Raw genomic sequence first — 11583 nt, 5'->3', positions numbered from 1 at the left:
TTTGGATAAAATAATTTATTTAAGTAATAATAAAAAAATTAACTCCCATTTCTAATTGATATTAATTATCCTCGTTACTATTATATGAAAAATTTACAAAGAAATTATGTGGCTCGCTGCAAGCTAAGATTCTATTCTAGTGTGAAATCTATATATACAAATGCAAAGGGGAACAACTTTCATGGGAAAGCCTAAAATATTTATTTAATAAATAAGAGAGACCATTATTTGAAAATATTTATTTTTATTAACCACAATATTTCTAACGGGCAAAAATTGTGACTGGACAAAGTGGTCACCACATGGGAGCGCCTTAACGGGTCAACGCAATATTAGGGGAATATTTCAATTTATTTTAACGTTAGGAGCCTAAGGCGCCGAACATGCTTACGTGGCATGGGGCCATGTTTGCATCCATGAATCGGTTCAGGAAAGATTACAGGAATAAAGGAAAAAAACAAAGCCAGAACCGGGAAAACTCCTCCGAAATCCAGGCAATACGCCGAGAAATTCGAGTAAAGATCGGACCTGCTGCTCCCGGAATTACTTAGTTTTACAAGACAAGCAGGGCGGCAGACCAATTCTCGAAATTCTGCTGGATAATTCTTCGATTCCGGCAAGAATTCGTGATTTTTCACTGTTCCTATCGATTTCAGCGGCCCTGGCGCTCATTTGATTATTTTCTTCCGAGAAACTTATGGTCAGCACAGTTAAAGAGGTTTTCTAAGTAGTTTTTTCTCTCTTTCCTGTGGAATTTGGTTTCTCTGGGTTCAATTGAGCCGTTAGAGACCAGGTTTTGTAGAGATTGGTACGTAAATCGAAAACTTCGATGCTCTGAAGCTTTCTGTCCGCATAATTCTCGTTTATATGAAGGCAGAGCAGCGTGATTTCAGGTCTTTTTCTATTTTTGTGTGAAAATTGTAAAATGCGTTGTATATTTGGATATTCTTAGTATTGCAGCTTACAGAATCAGGAACTGTTTGTCATAGTTCCTCGGATGCTTTTATTGCCATTATTGCCTCCCATTTTGATAATTCCTGCTTCCAATTTCACACTATGGGAGTCTTTGTAGTTAACCGCTATTTTGAACTCAAATTTAAGCAACAGATGCCAGGAATTTCACGTTTGCCAGGAATTTCATGTTGAGTAGGAACATTACAAAGTCCAGTGCAGAACCTTTAAATGTTGAAGAAATTTCGTGGTTATAAGCAATCTTGGATACTATTGCTTCAAGTCCTCAAAATTTAGGAGTCCTTTTAGGGTGATCAGCTGTTTTAACTACTATAGATTGAATTTAAGAGGATATTGAAGATATTTTGACAGTGCATCGTTACATATTCAGGTGCATTGAGAGCTGCTCAGCGAGGAATACCAATGCGGAGGTTATTTCCACTGAAACCGGCCTCCGCATCCAAGAGTAACAATAACACTATTAGTCATAACAGCAATAATCCACCTACCCCGGACGCCGATAAGAATGTACCGTATTTTTGGGAGTTCATGGTGGAGAACAGGGGAGATAACCTGAAGGAGAATTCATTTGAGATGCAGATGGGGCGAGATTCAAGAAAAAAACCTCCAACAGGAGGGCAATCGAACTGGTATTCTCCCAAAGGCAGGACGGAATCGTCACCCTTCGACGGAAGAAGCCAGTCTTCCTCTTCTTCTGTTTTTTCCAGCAGCTCTGCTGAGAAAAACCAAAGCAGTTTAAGTGATGCCAGTAAATCTTCGCCCAGCAGCGTGGATGTTCCTATGCAAGGGGTCAAATACGCACCTATGTAAGCATCCTCGGTTTTTTAATTGTAAGGGTAAAAATGGCGCACATAATTTTGTTTTCAGTAAGTCGGATGAACAAAATTTTCTATTATTTTTTAATATACAAGTCCTCTAGGTTTTCTGGTGAGCTGGTTTGGTTATTGCTGTGTCTAAATTGCATATTCTTAATAGAATTCATTGTTAGATTTAGGTGAGGTGGAAGAAGATTTTGATACTCTTTTGAAGATTTTAGTCAGTGGACTCCTGTCTGATGTCTTTGCAGTGCAGCTAAGGCGAATGGTCATGGTGCCACTAGAGGAGCAAAGATAGGTTGTACAAATAGATCTACCAGTGTACCTAAAGATCGATCTGAAGCAAACCCTGGCATGCCTTTACATACTCCTCGACCACCGTTAAGGTCCAATTCTGCTCGTTTAACAAAATTTCCAGATGCGAACTTGGACTTCTGTTTTATTGGGAACGAAGAAAATGTTGAAAACTCAGTGGTCGGCAAGGCACAGGAGGAAGAAATGACTGCAGAAAGTGAAGTTGTTTTGAGTTCAGGCCAGCGGCGATGTTTTAGTCCTTCAGGCATTGTTCATAATGCAAATGTCAAGGGTCTTACACGTTCTCGGTCTTTCATTACAACCAAAGGTTCTTATTCAAGCATGGGTGAAAGAAACTCTGAAAAGCTACAATGTGAAGTTTCGTCTAGAAAATGTTCATCCTCGGGGAATTCTGTTACTGACAAGCTCTCATCCAGGTATCAAACTGCTCGAAATGTTGCTGAGAAATTGGTCAAGTCACTACCAGGAAAGTCCAAATCCAAGGCAACTCATTTTGATGTCAAGAATACACCAGATAAAGAAGCTCTTATACATGGTGATGGTCGAATCCGCAAGGAGTTTTTAAAATCCCTTCATGCATCAGCATACGAAGTTGGAAGCTGTGACAGTCCATGCACTGAACAATCATCCTTGTCCAAGGTTTTTGAAGGTTCTTATTCTCAAATTGAGGGATATAAACATGGCCGTTCAAGCGAGGAAAGACAGCTTCCCACTGGTCAAATGGGTAGCGTGCAAGGATCACCTTTTCAGGTGGAACAAAAGGGAGTGGATAGAAGCCAGTTTCAAATATGGTTTGAAGGTTGTCAAATGAATAATGAGACAGATGAAGAGCTAGAAAAGAGAGCAAAGGATGCTGAAGACCAGGCTATGTTGTTGTCAAAAGAGTTAGAGTCACTAAATTGGTATAATTGTACCACAACTGGAATAGGTCCAAAATGGCCACCCGATCTGAATGTAGAGTTATTGCGGCAAAAGTTCAGAAAAAATTGTGAAGAGAAAAAGAAGTTGGTTCTCGAAGTTTCTTCGGAAATTCGGAGCCGGTTAGCAGAGAGATATGCAGCAAATGAAGCTCTGAAGATGATAAAGGGGGAAATAGAATCACGTGGAAGGATAATGGAAAATGAGAAGAATGATCTGCAGTTGAGTTTAGAAAAAGAGTTAGACAAGAGATCAAATGAATGGGCAACTATGCTAGAGAAAATTAAGTTGGAAGAGAGGAGGTTGAGAGACAGAGTTAGAGACCTGGCAGAACAAAATGTGGCACTTCAAAGAGAAGTTTCGTCTTTGAATAATAGGGAAATTAACTTGACAACACAGGTGAGGGAATTTGAACATCACATTGATGGTTATAGAGAAAAATTAGAGAATGCTGAAAACGAGATTATTCAGTTAAGGGAATCTCTGTCAGAGTCATATAAGCAAACAAAACAAGCAGAAGATGATCAGGAGTCAATCAAGAGAAGCTACAAGGAAAAGGAAAGGGAAAATCATGAGTTGCAGAAATCAGTTGTAAGATTTCAAAGGCTATGCAAAGACCAGGAAAGGACAATTGAGGCATATTTGCAAGGTCTAAATGACAAGGCCAATAGTAGCCCACAAGACACAGATGATTGTATTGCCAAACTGCAGAGGGAACAACTGCGATTGATTGGTGTAGAGCAAGTTTTGCGCAAGGATCTGGAGAACTGCAGGTGGGAAGCTGATGCTCTGAGGAGGGAAAATAGCAGCCTTTTGGAGAGACTGCGAAGCAGGGAGAAAGGTTGTGGCTTTGGGTTGATCAAGCTTGATCAAGAGCTACGGGACAGACTTGATGGACTGCAAGCTCAGTCACTCTCACTGTTAGATGAAATCATCTTGTTTGCTGCCAAGCTACTGGAATCTTTTAAAAAGAATATTTACAGTATTGATGCATCTGAATCCAGTGAAGGGGAGTATTCAAAAGGTCAAGTAGCTAATGAAAAAGAAAGGAATCATGCCCTTGAACTGGAGATGGGTTTTCAAAGACTAGGAAGAAAGGTCGATTCTTTGAACAAAAGCATACGGGTGCAAAAGGAAATCCTGAAAGAAATGTCCCATTTATCTTGTAGTGAATCTCTCAGACAAGATGCAGAAGATTCAGAGCCTTGGCAGCTAGAGCTAGAGTCTTCAGAGGTATTTGCTTTTATTTTTCCATCACCTTTAAGGTTTTGTTTCAATGTAGTCATATGGCAGAGTAGATTTCTAATGTGTCAATGGCTAGGGTTTGGCATGAAACAAGAAACAATTTATCTGTACCCTATGCACACCATATACATATCCTATTGCATGGCAGCAAATAATTAGGTGAAGCTTGTAAATCATAGGGAAGCATAAAACCAAACAAACAATAAAATCAGTAATACCTCTATTTCTAGTTTTAAAGGTCTTCTAGCCTCATAACATTTACATCTTTACTGCATGGATATAATAAAGAGGCACCTTAGCTCTTTGGGCAGTTCTATTTTTGCTCAGATGCTTAAATGGAATTTCAACTTTGAAGGGAATATTATATTGCACTGCATCACCATGAAATCCATAAAATGAAGCTCAACAACTATAGTGATGTTTTTTCTAATATTCATTTCAATTAAATTAAAGTGAAATTCAGGTACAACCTCAGTCCCCATGATATATGTTGGAAATCAACCACATAAATGTTACGGACTTGTCCTCTTGACTATCAGAAAAAATTATGATTATGGGTAGCTTCAGATATAAAAATTAAAAAGGAAAACTGATGTCTTGTTCCTTGCTTCAAGCCGTGCAAATCGTAAATTTTGCTCTACATGTCAAAAATTTGCAAGATGAAATGCTTAGGTAACCAACAGTTAATATACAACTGCTATATTGGAGATGCTTGTGTTTGTGTTCATTTCTTTGGCAAGCGCTTTGCCCTATCTTCCCGCTTGACAACATGGTGAATTTTATGCTACCTCGTGACTCTGCTCTGTTGTAATTTTATGCTACAGATGTAATCTGCCCTTTTCTCTTGGTTTTTCTGAGCTCTCACCCACCTATTCTGCCTTTGCTGCCTTGCCACCAAAGGGCTCAGTTCTGCCCTTGAAGGAGGTGGGCCTTTTGTTCCTCTTTTTTCAAAGAGGGTGGCTGCTGCCCAATCTCTGGAGGGTAATGATCTGCCCAAAATAGGGGCAATTTTTGTGCTGTTAGAGTTGGATGGTGCTCAGATCTCGAGTCCCTCTGATTTGCTCCAGAAAGGGGCAAATCTTCTCTTCTTCAGAGACGTTGCTGCTGGCCATCTGTGATCCCTTTGAGTAAGAGGTGATTTGCAATCCGTCCTGGTGTGAGGCAGATGCTCCCCAACCCCTGAAAGGTGTATATCTGCCCAAAATATAGGAGAAGTCAAATGTTGCTTAAATCTTGGGTCCCACTGCTTTGCTCTGGAAAGGGGAAGAACCTGCCATCTTTAGATCCTACTAGGGACATGCAATCCCCTCCTAGTATGAGATTGTTTGCTTCCAAACCTTGAAGGATGTTGATCACCCTAAAATAGGGTGGCTGTTGTTCTGCTGGGGTTGGATGTTGCTGAGATCTTGGGTCCCTTTGTTTGGCTTACTCCGGAAAGTGACAGACCCTCCTTCCTTCAGAGACGTTGCTACAACCCCCTCCAAGTGTAAGGTGGCCTCTATGTGGAAAAGGTCCTGAATGCTCCAGTTGCCAAGCTTCAACCCTCAAGTGGTCAATGCTAAAGAAGTTAATTTCAGTTCTCGAGGGTTGATTTGTCTCTTGAACAATTTCTGGCCAATGTCGGTACATATGCATTTTTTGATATTGAACTCCTAGAAGCCCTTTCTGCAGGGGGATAATATTATTAACCCTGCTGCTAAAGCATATTCCGTTGTGGGATTTTTTATAGCTAATGACAAAAAGAAGATGCTGTGCAATGGTCTTTGGTTATGGGCCTGTGCTGAGCTGATGATATGGCTTTGATCCCTTTACAGATGTATTATTTCTCTATTGTGATTTAGGCTAGGATTCTGAACCTCTCTCTACATTTTTGGAATGACGATTCCCCTACAGGCAATCGATGAGTGCCTGAAAAGATTCATTTGATCTTCCAGTAGTGTACTTTTGCTCATACTTTCACCTTCTCAAGGCTCTATGTTGAGATGGATTTTGGTGTAGGCCTTCTAGAGGAAGTCTTTTTGAATGTTGTTGTTGTAATCTGGAACTAGGACCTGGATAACAAACAAGTTGCTTTCAGATGCAAATCTTGCTTTGATGCTCATCACTTGGACATTACTTGTCCTGCAAGTTTACGAGGTCACCCTCTCAAAGTCATCATTTAAAAAAGCTAAAAGGAATCACAAGACCTGGCAGAAAAGTGTAGATAAAGAGAATGGAGGGTAATGGTCTGCCCAAAATAGGGGCAATTTTTTGTGCTGTTAGAGTTGGATGGTGCTCAGATCTCGAGTCCCTCTGATTTGCTCCAGAAAGGGGCAAATCCTCTCTTCTTCAGAAATGTTGCTGCTGGGCATCTGTGATCCCTTTGAGTAAGAGGTGATTTGCAATCCGTCCTGGTGTGAGGCAGATGCTCCCCAACCCCTGAAAGGTGTATATCTGCCCAAAATATAGGAGAAGTCAAATGTTGCTTAAATCTTGGGTCCCACTGCTTTGCTCTGGAAAGGGGAAGAACCTTCCATCTTTAGATCCTACTAGGGACATGCAATCCCCTCCTAGTATGAGATTGTTTGCTTCCAAACCTTGAAGGATGTTGATCACCCTAAAATGGGGTGGCTGTTGTTCTGCTGGGGTTGGACGTTGCTGAGATCTTGGGTCCCTTTGTTTGGCTTACTCCGGAAAGTGACAGACCCTCCTTCCTTCAGAGACGTTGCTACAACCCCCTCCAAGTCTAAGGTGGCCTCTATGTGGAAAAGGTCCTGAATGCTCCAATTGCCACTCTTCAACCCTCAAGTGGTCAATGCTAAAGAAGTTAATTTCAGTTCTCGAGGGTTGATTGGTCTCTTGAACAATTTCTGGCCAATGTCGGTAGATATGCATTTTTTGATATTGAACTCCTAGAAGCCCTTTCTGCAGGGGGATAATATTATTAACACTGCTGCTAAAGGATATTCCATTGTGGGATTTTTTTATAGCTAATGACAAAAAGAAGATGCTGTGCAATGGTCTTTGGTTTTGGGCCTGTGCTGAGCTGATGATATGGCTTTGATCCCTTTACAGATGTTTTATTTCTCTATTGCGATTTAGGCTAGGATTCTGAACCTCTCTCTACATTTTTGGAATGACGATTCCCCTACAGGCAATCGAGGAGTGCCTGAAAAGATTCATTTGATCTTCCAGTAGTGTACTTTTGCTCATACTTTCACCTTCTCAAGGCTCTATGTTGAGATGGATTTTGGTGTAGGCCTTCTAGAGGAAGTCTTTTTGGATGTTGTTGTTGTAATCTGGAACTAGGACCTGGATTACAAACAAGTTGCTTTCAGATGCAAATCTTGCTTTGATGCTCACCACTTGGCCATTACTTGTCCTGCAAGTTTACGAGGTCACCCTCTCAAAGTCATCATTTAAAAAAGCTAAAAGGAATCACAAGACCTGGCAGAAAAGTGTAGATAAAGAGAATGGATGGTGTAGGGTGCCGTCCCATTTGAGGGAAATCTAGAGCAGGATGAGATGGTTCAACCTTTGAGGCTGCCAACTAGAGATGCCTGGACTAATTCAGAGGATATCATTTGCAAATCCTTGTTTCCTTCCAAAGATCCTCCATGGGAACACAATGATTTGCTTGGTTTCCCAGTTGTAGTGGAACAACAGTGGGAAAGAATCAATGTTCCACCAAGTTTCAAGGATGGGGGACAGCATAATTCTATTTGATTTCATACAATTTAGAAATCAGTTTTTCGGATTAATCACATCGTTAGAATTGGGTCGACATTTCGAACCAACTAATGTGGTTCATCCTTAGGACAAGGTGACAAACCAATCGATCTGAGAGAATAAATAGCAGGGATGCATCATTGTTCAGGGTTAGCCGTTTGGCTAACCCTGAACAATGATGCATCCCTGCTATTTATTCTCTCAGATCGATTGGTTTGTCACCTTGCCCTGAGAATAAACCGCATTAGTTGGTTCGAAACGTCGACCCAATCCTAATGATGTGATTAATCCGAAAGACTGATTTCTACATTATGAATCACAAAAGTCTTAGACCTTAACATTCTTACAATTTATCAACCTTTGTACCGGAGAGAACACTAACATGAAAGAGATTAATTTGAGGAATATGATAAACGATCAAACAATCACTTTCAGTGGTTTGATATTTTTGTTGGCTGTTTCAATGTGGTTAACTTTGTCGGTTTATTGACATAAGTTTTGAAATTTTAATTGCTCTCATAGACGTTAGATATCACCTCTGTTTATGGGTAACGCTTATAAACCAAAATAAGAAAAAGGTTGGGATCAGTAATTAGAAACCAAACTAAAAAAAGGCTTCAGTAATGTTAAAAATAATTTTATAAGGTTGATCATTGTTTAATACTTTACCATAAGGCGATGTAAAAAAACTATTATAAATTCATGTTAACCCAGGATCTTCTAAGCATTCACTTGTGTTTTTTTTAATTTTTCTTGATACTTAATAGTATGTAGATCAGGTGTTAAGATGCGTTTATGCTAGTCTGCAGCACGTCTCTCTACATATTCTTTGTAAGTTTTTTACAAAGACCATATATGACTGAAACATTTGCATTTTAAAATATTGCAAAAGAAAAATGCTCCTAATTCTCTTCACATGTACGATCCTATAATCTCATTTTGATTCTGGGGTATCTGGAACTCAGGAGTAAACTTCATTGTTATTTACATCTCTTTATGGTTATTATAAATCAGGAAAAAAGGTGTAATCATGATTATAGATCATTATTTTACAACGACGATGCCTCGACAGATTAAATGACTACTATCTTGCGGAATATTTTCTAGCGTTTCTACTGTACTGTTAATTAGTGTTCTTAATTTCTTATTGCAGACTGGGGATCAGTTCGGTGAACTAAAACAAGAACTAAAGGCTGAAACTTTACTTGTTAAAGTTCTACGCGAAAAAATGTGTTCCAGGGAGGGTGATTTAGAAAGGCTTCAGGAAGAGGTGGTAGCGTTGATAACGAGCCAGGAGCTTTTGAGGAATGAAAATTCAACCCTACATGAAATGCTAAGATCTGCAAATCAGAAGGAGAAAGATTTGGAGTTTCTGGTATGTTTGTAATTTTGTACTATGCGTCTATTTATTTTGCCAAACTGAATTAATTAGTATTAAGAAAAACCTATTATTTGTGTGGATGATTAGTACTAATCATCTGAATTGTTTGACAAATAGATTGAAGGGAAGGACAATAACATCCGAAACTTACATGCTGATTTACAAGAATGTTTTAAGGAACTGACATTTTTAAGGGGAGAGCTACCTAAAGTTTCAAAAGAAAGGGATGGAATTCGGCAAAATGCAGAACAACTTAGCTGGCAAAATATGAAACTGCGTGCTGAGATCGAAACTCTTAAAAAGAGAATAGAGAAACTGGATGAGGATGTCTTACTTAAGGAGGGACAGCTCTCAATTTTGCAGGAAAGTTATATTACATAGTTTTATAATGTGTACAGCATTGTAGGCAAAAATTCAGCCTTTGATGATTTGTTCCTTCTTTTACACCTCTAGTTCTGTATTCTTAGGCGAATTATATCCTAATTCCCACAGGTAATAAATCTAACATAGCTGATGCTTTCAATTAATTCAGCATGTTTCAGTGTATACCTTTTAGGAATTTAACTAGATTAAGTGCATTGTAATATGACACTAGTCACAGAAGATTTAAGGCGCCTCATGACAAGCACAGAGACGAGGTAGCTTTTGTAACGGTTTTGTTGCGACACTTTTTTACTATGATGTTCTTCTGTAAGTCCACTTGATTTCTGGAGAATGCTGGATACCATTTTTTGTGGTTGTATATGTAATTTTTTGAGTAACATACCTTATATTAATGCAATACTATTTCTCGCTCTCCTGTAGATTATTTTCGACAAATATCAATTTAGTCATAAGATCCCCTTATTTTATTTACTGTAGTTGAAGCAAAACACAAACTCTGAAGTTCAAAATGGATTAAAAGTCAGCAACCCTTTATTCATTTTCAATAATAAGCTGAGCACTTTGCTCCTGTATTTTGCTACATATATAAATGTCTCGTAGTCGCTTAGCATTATTTTCTCAGTGAACATGTTTCAGATTTGGCCAGGACCTTCTGTTGTCACATGCTTGAAGTTGAACAAGAACCAGAATGATAACTGGCATGGATCTTTTATGAAATGTTGACTATGATGCATAACCAAATGAACATTGAAGTTATGTGGATTTTTAATGGTGAAACCTAGTTGGAGCAGTCAGTCTGCAAATATGAAACATATACAAATATTGTCCCCTTCCTTTTTATATATTGAAATGGAATGTCGAGCCTAAGTTAGATTTCCTTGGCGGGCTTTTCTGTTGGTGCCGCCTTAATATTGTTAAGGCATACACAGGAATTTGTTTCAGAATCTCTTCGAAAGAATTCCTGCGTATCATTCTATCTTTTAACGACGTTATAGTTACAACCCAGGCTTCGGTCCACAGCTTTCTACTCATTTGAGTGAACTTGCCCCATCCCGTGACAACTGGGAAAAGTGTGTATGAAATATGCTTGCATTATTGAATCAACTGCATCCCGTGATATGTGGGAAAACTATGCATGAAAGACGCAACCTTAAATTCTTCTCCAGTGCATTGATGAATCGTTCACCGCCATATTATCGCCAGAGCTGTGACTCAGGTTTTCATTTTTCAGGCTTAATGAGGTTGGAATTGGTTGTAGTTTGTTTGGGATATGTTTGCATCGGGGTTCAAAGCATACCATGAAATTGAGGTTTCAGATTAAGAATAGTTATAAATAGTTATATCATTTTTAGTGAGAAGAGTTATATCAATTTGGTTTATTGAGTGGGTTTAATAGTTAATAATATGTGTTTATAAGTTATAAATTTAAAGTTAGGGGAGTATATATAATTATGTAATTTTTAGTAGTGAAATTATTATGTCAAAGATTTTTTATCCCGTAAACAAGGGGGTATATACATTTATTTGATGTCTGATTAATTATGACTTTATGACTTTGTTTGATTTGAGGCATACATTGTGATATAAAGAGATTTATTTGGTTTATTATGATCATCTATATTTTTTTTTAATGAGGTGGTATCTTTATTATTTGCAATGGATTCAATCTTCTCACATATATCACAAAATCAACAATAATTTTTTAATCCAAAAAGGATCATCTAAATTATTTACTTCACCTCAATTGTCACATTTGCTTTGTATAACCTACATAATTGTTGCATTATTATTAATAACAATCATAGTCAAAGTCCCTTTCATCTCGAATGGTTGAAGATGAATGTA

General features: G+C 38.5%; 1 protein-coding gene across 3 annotated transcripts; it reads left to right on the top strand.

Moving 5' to 3' along the window:
- Nucleotides 1–374: 374 nt before the first annotated feature.
- LOC149164065 (uncharacterized) lies at nucleotides 375–10164 on the top strand. 3 transcript variants are annotated; one of them, XM_089431949.1, is made up of 5 exons: nucleotides 375–808; nucleotides 1343–1778; nucleotides 2039–4253; nucleotides 9127–9348; nucleotides 9472–10163. In XM_089431949.1, exons 2-5 carry the CDS (start codon nucleotides 1375–1377, stop codon nucleotides 9733–9735), a joined length of 3105 nt encoding a protein of 1034 aa, XP_089288075.1. In that variant the 5' UTR covers nucleotides 375–808; nucleotides 1343–1374; the 3' UTR covers nucleotides 9736–10163. The 3 variants fall into 3 exon arrangements, with proteins under 3 accessions (XP_089288075.1, XP_089288074.1, XP_089288076.1); XM_089431948.1 differs by having other exon boundaries at nucleotides 375–893; XM_089431950.1 differs by lacking the exon at nucleotides 375–808 and having other exon boundaries at nucleotides 1578–1778; nucleotides 2044–4253; nucleotides 9472–10164.
- The last annotated feature ends 1419 nt before the right edge of the window (nucleotides 10165–11583 follow it).

The sequence above is a fragment of the Pinus tabuliformis genome, chromosome 5_1, assembly GCF_031772625.1.
Source record: "Pinus tabuliformis cultivar Carrire ecotype Pingquan chromosome 5_1, CPIR1, whole genome shotgun sequence".
In the NCBI taxonomy this organism is placed as follows: domain Eukaryota; kingdom Viridiplantae; phylum Streptophyta; class Pinopsida; order Pinales; family Pinaceae; genus Pinus; species Pinus tabuliformis.
This window is presented reverse-complemented; position numbering and strand designations above follow the sequence as displayed.